The sequence below is a fragment of the Juglans microcarpa x Juglans regia genome, chromosome 1D (assembly GCF_004785595.1).
Source record: "Juglans microcarpa x Juglans regia isolate MS1-56 chromosome 1D, Jm3101_v1.0, whole genome shotgun sequence".
Classification (NCBI taxonomy): Eukaryota; Viridiplantae; Streptophyta; class Magnoliopsida; order Fagales; family Juglandaceae; genus Juglans; species Juglans microcarpa x Juglans regia.
Window position 1 is genome coordinate 8,053,042 of NC_054594.1, and position 6,000 is coordinate 8,059,041.

Genomic DNA, 6,000 nt, shown 5'->3' on the forward strand with positions numbered 1-6,000 from the left:
GTCGTGCCTTACCGTGTCTCCCAGTGCCCTTCCACATTCGTCAGTCTCAGCTTTAGGTCTCCAACATAGACATTGCAGCAAACTCCCCCAGACCTCACCGACAAGGTGGTCAACGACATCTCTATTCGCAGTGCCGACGGCGTCGTGGGCCCAAAAGTGGATGAAGATCCCACTTCAAATTGGGAAGCCCTTTGGGCCTGATTGGGCATAAGCCCAATCCATTTCAGGCACCATCCCGTTTTGGGTGAGCAAGATAGGCCTGTACAACCCAAGCCCAAGCCAAGTTTGGCTTTCCTGTATCAGTCCTTAACCCAAACCCATCTTTGTTTTTAGCACCTTGGCCTAAGCCTAGGCCCAAATCAGAATTCAAGCCCTTGTCCACTCTACTTATCAAATCTTCTACAGCCTTCTTTAGTAAACTTATCTCCCCTTTCACAACCGTGATTTTCTCCTTCCAAATAGTACCCTCTGCTCCTCACTTTCGACTAGGCAGACATCAGACAAGCCTCCACCACCTCTTTCATGTATAGCACAACGACAATATCTCTCTGGTTGTACACTCCCCGTCTACCATTTCTTTTTGTCCTTTTCTCCTTGTTGTAGCGCCAAGCTTTGACTTGTACCATGTACCGCCACCCTTCTTCCTTCACCACCGCCCATAGCCACCTTTGCGTACGTTTTGGTCTATCTTCCCATCTCCTTCCCCTTGCCATCTCCCCGAGTCACCATAGGGACCTTATATGCTAATGAAATGGACAAAGCATGTTTTATCTCCTTAGAAATGCTTTTCCAACCCTTGCCTTCCATCCCTTCCGGTATCACTATTAGTCCTCGACGTCCTCTATCACCATAATCAGTGATTTCCAAGTAGTGTCCAATAGCATTGGCCCGTCAATGAGCAACCAATGTCGTAGTCCCAATGCGATATGCCTTGAAAAAATCTTTCCTTCCCTCCGATAGTGCGCACTTTTCCACTGTGTTTGCTATCCAACATGCGCTGGCTTGGCTGAAAACCATCTCCTTTTCATACGGCCTCATGTTCATTTTCTTGGTGTATGTCACGTGTATATACATATATATATATATTATATGCACTGTGGATAGATATGATCTGATGGTGATGGTGTATGATGATGCCCACAATTAATTGTGATTCATTTACTGTCTTTTTCCTCGTTTTCACAAGAATTTTATATATATATTGATGAGACAACCGAAGATCAAGAACAAGTATTTATAAAATTATAAGCAAAGATTTTAGGAGTGAAATCAGCAACGTTCAGGTACAGTAGAATGGTATGTCAGTGCAATTGAGTAGGTCCCTAGCTAGCTACTTATAATATTAATGGGTCGCCCTATTTTTTATTGTTTTTTAGGAATCATTTCATGAATGATATTCAAATTATAAGTAATTACTTATTATTGGTATATATATATATATATATATATATATATATATATATATACAGTACTGTCAGAATTTAGTAATTAATTGTAAAGTAATGCTTAAAACTTAAAACAACTATTTAAAGTAGTAATCAATAGATAAATAAATCATGAACTGAAAAGTGCCAATTTCACATGTTTTTTCTAGCTTTGGATTAATATTATTAATTTTTAAATGGAATGAAATTTATTAGGGAATTAGTTAAATCCAATCACCTTTGAAATGATTGATTTTGTATTGGTTGACATTGCAGAAACATGATGGACCTCAAGTCTAGAAAAGCAAAATATGTGTGCGAACGAGCACTTGTGTACTGTACGTGTTTCATACAGTTTATCTGCAAAGGGCATCTTATCCATACCAGCTTAATTAGCTTGATTAACTCCTTCGCTGATTGCTTTTTGGGAACAATTTTACACTTGACCCTCCAAATAGCAAACACTTTAAATTATTTTTTTGGCGCCAGAGTAGACCTTTGTGACCCTTTCTCCTACTCAGCCCTCTCCAGCACCCTTTTTGTTATGTCTCCCTTTATTTCTAATCTCTTGACGACATCACGATCAGTTCCTTCTGGGAACAATATGAATATTGTGGCTCAAAATGGAAGCTCAAACTTGTTCAGATCACAATCTGTTGCACAAAATCATATAAGGGACGATAGAAATATCGTAAAGAGTTTCTTCAATGCTATGTTCCGAGGAGGCACCAAAGAGCCTTCAAGTTCCCCGAAGAGCAGGTCTGAGGCAGAACACAATAGTACCACTTCTGGTCATGAATCGGATGTGTTATCATTAAGGAGTCCTTCAGGTTCAAGTCCTTCAACATACTCTCCTAAAGGAGTTCTTGATTTAACTCTAAGTCCATTAGTACTGAAACCAAGTACTCCAATGTGGGAGGGGTTCGAGTTCATGCAGAGTTCTCCATTCTCACCAGGCAGCTCTTCTGTTGTGGACGTTGCATCTTCTAACGAAGCTCGAAGTGTTGCGGTATGTGCAAAAACATAATAAAAATCATTTATGTGGTTATATATAGGAGAATGATTTGTACAGATCTAGGGTAGGTATATATGCAAGTCTCCTGCAGATTTCATTAAAACAGAAAATACTTCTTTTATGGTGGGTTCTTGTTTTTTTTTTTAAATGGTATATATCCATGAAACTTCCACACTCTAAACTTGTATCTAACATTACTCTAATATATATGTAGTAGACTGGTAGTTGTAAAACGAATTTACACTACTTAAAAAAAAAAATTAAGTTCACAACTTTTTAACAGGAGGCCGAAGGCATAGTTAAATTCCAATAGCTATCCTATTCGAAAATATAAATAATATAAGGTAACTTTTTAAACATTAAAATTAGTTAAAATTTTAAAATATTAAAAAATAAAAGAGTTATGACTCTTTATAACTTTATAAAAGATCAAATGAGTTTTTCTACAAACGATGTTAATATTCATCTGAATTGATCCTAGCAGGACAAGAGTTTAGATAATCCACATTATGAGAAACTACAACAAGTGATGGTATATGCGGAAAAATTGACACTCTTGCAGCAAAAAGTAGCAAGAGAGCTTGGTGAGGCTATGAGCAAGGTAAAGCTTTAATTGGTTATTTATCACATCTTGATTGTTACAATAATTCTTAAAACTTCTAGCTATATAACTTCTAAAGTTCTAAAATCAGCTGCAAATTGCCTAAAATCCATCACAGGCCCAAGAAGAGTTGATACTCAGAAGAGAAATTGAGGAAGGGAAAACAAAAGAGAGAGAAATTGAAACGATGAAAAATCAGATAGACCAACTCATGGAAAAGTTCAAGATTTTCCAAGAACGTGAAACATCATTAAAGAATCAAATTGTAGAGTTGCAGATGGAACGGGATAACGCAGTGAAAGAAGCTGAAGAGCTGAGAAATAAACAAGGAGAAAGCTCAATTAGCTGGAATAATGCTCAGTTTGCTGAGTTCTCACTCTCAGAGATTAAGAAAGCAACTCAAAACTTTCATGAATCCCTGAAAATTGGAGGAGGAGGATATGGAAACATATACAAAGGGTATTTGCACCAAATCGAGGTTGCCATAAAGAGGCTACATTCTCAGAACTTACATTCTGATTGCGGGCAAGGCCCCTCAGAGTTCCAAATGGAGGTATGTAATTCTTTTAAAAGCATTTGAATAAAATGTCAATGGTAGGGAAAGATTGGTTGGTTTTCTAGATTAGCGCATTAGAAAGTTTGCATAAGTTATTAGAAAACATTCTATTGATCTTATCACTTCTTTGTGTATGATTAGGTTCGTGTATTGAGTCGGCTAAGTCATCCGAATCTTGTGAGACTTATTGGATCTTGCCCAGAAGAATTTGCACTCATATATGAGTATCTGCCCAATGGAAGCCTTGAAGATCGACCCAGATGTAGGGACAAGAGTCCGGCATTGTTATGGAAAACTCGTATTTGTATTGCTGCAGAGTTGTGCTTTGTCCTTGTGTATCTCCATTCCAGTAAACCTCACAGCATCGTACATGGTGATCTAAAACCATCCAATATCCTCCTTGATGCCAACGTTGTTTCAAAACTTAGCGACCTTGGGATTTGCCGTGTGTTATGCCATGATCAATGTTCAAACAACAACACAACACTATGTCGTATAACTGTCCCAAAGGGCACCCTAGGTTATGTAGATCCTGAGTTCCTTGAAACAGGAAAGCTTACTATGAAGTCATATGTTTATTCGTTTGGAATCATGTTACTACAATTGTTGACTAATCGTTCCGCCATCTCCATAGCAAATGAAGTGAAATATGCCGAGGTACCATGAGTTTGCAAGCTGTCTTGGATCCATCTGCTGGGGATTGGCCAATTGTGGTTGCACAAAGCTTGGCTGAATTGGCATTGTGGTGTTGTGATAGGAACCAAAAAAACCAGCCAGAACTTGGGTCAGATGTTTTGGGAAAGCTTGAATCAATGAGGGATTCATCTTGATGATGATCACAACTTGGGTAAGATGTTTGTAAAAGTACTGTTGTTGAGTATAAAAATAGGCCTTATATTTCAACCACACTTAGTTCATATTTGTACATTTATTTCGTGTTGTTTATTATATCGTCTATATATACAAGGGTTGTATAGCTATATATATGTTGGTTTTAGAGGCATGGCTGCGCTTTGGTTGAAGGAACTGTACCACTCACCTTCTTTTCGACTATCTTATTCCTCACTTGACTTTTAACATGATGTGAATATGCTTTGTGTGATATTACGGGATTGAATGTTTGTTGTCTTTGTTGTTTGGTGAAAGGTCATGTAAATTGTTTTTCTTGGTGGTAGATTTGGTGCTGCCTATCATAATCACATTATCATTTGTTTGAGGTAGGAAATTAAGTTATGGCGCTATGATCATTTGTTGCATCTTGCGTTTGTTTGTTGCACCTTTGGTTTGTTGGCTTTTGCCCTGTTCTGTGTTTGTGATGCTGTTGGGATACATGGAAGTGCTAGTATCCAAAAAATTAAACAAAGTGGGTTGCCAACCTTGGGCCTGAATTGGATTGGTAGTAAAAGTGGCCGGTGCTATCCTCATTTGTACTAAAAATAAAACAGTTACCCTTCACTAGAAAAAGTGGGCCTTAAGAGAGAAAATGGTGGCTTCGAGGGCCACCTAAGGAGCCACGACCATGGATCCTTCTTGGTGTCTCTCTTTCTTTTTTCTTTTTCTTGGTAGAAAGCTATTTGAACCATGATATTTATATTGTAGTTAAGAAGTAACGATAAGACTAAAGATCTTCAATGATCAAACTCTATAGTATTTATTATCTATTCGTTGCTGCTCTAGAAACTTATTCAGGTAGAGCTATATCATAAATATTGTAAAGCCCACCTTATACGTTTGTCTTTTTCCTATTCTAGATTTTAAAATTCGATAAAAACTCTTAGGAATACAACTCCTAATGATGGATAATATTGTGAGATTTAGAATAATAGTGAGTTGAGATGGTGGAGTGAGTTTTGTGGGCCTCACCTAAGATGAGTTTAAATGTACTTAGATATTAAAATGAGTTTAAATATATTTATGGAATGTTAAAAAAGGTTGTGGGATCTCCTGTAAAGAGACGTTAAGTTAAAAAATGTTGCAGGGTTGTCAAAAGAGAGTAGGGGATGGAAAGATAATAAGAATTTGGCATGATCCATGGATTTCGGGATATAGAAATTTAGTTCATGAATAAAATATGGTGGAACAGAATGTTGAGTTGCCTAAAACTGTGGATTTTCTAATAAATATGGATACCAAATGCTGGGATACCCAAAAAATACGAGCTATCTTCCCTACAACTTTCTTTTGCTCGGTGATTTAGGAAGCAGTTATTTTTAGAAACCGTTTCTTTTGGGTCTCTAAGGCGAGAGGAACTGTTTGCCAAGAGCTCTCTCTCTCTCTTATGATGTCTGTTATGAGCCGTCGAAGAGGAACCCTAATCCTTAGGGTTAATGTCTGAAGCTTCGTGTGGATCGGGTTGTGCCAAATGGGCCTGTCTGGGCCATAAGTCCTAGGGTCTATTTAAGTC

General features: G+C 37.8%; 1 protein-coding gene across 1 annotated transcript in view; it reads left to right on the top strand.

Annotated features, from left to right (window-relative positions):
* Positions 1 to 4,576, top strand: part of LOC121268452 (U-box domain-containing protein 33-like) — a 28,169-nt gene extending 23,593 nt beyond the window's left edge. Inside the window, 5 exon segments of the mRNA XM_041172744.1 lie at positions 2,001 to 2,433; positions 2,924 to 3,040; positions 3,159 to 3,593; positions 3,738 to 4,248; positions 4,251 to 4,576. Coding sequence (XP_041028678.1) covers positions 2,001 to 2,433; positions 2,924 to 3,040; positions 3,159 to 3,593; positions 3,738 to 4,248; positions 4,251 to 4,426 — 1,672 coding nt within the window. The 3' untranslated portion in view covers positions 4,427 to 4,576.
* Positions 4,577 to 6,000: the final 1,424 nt, after the last annotated feature.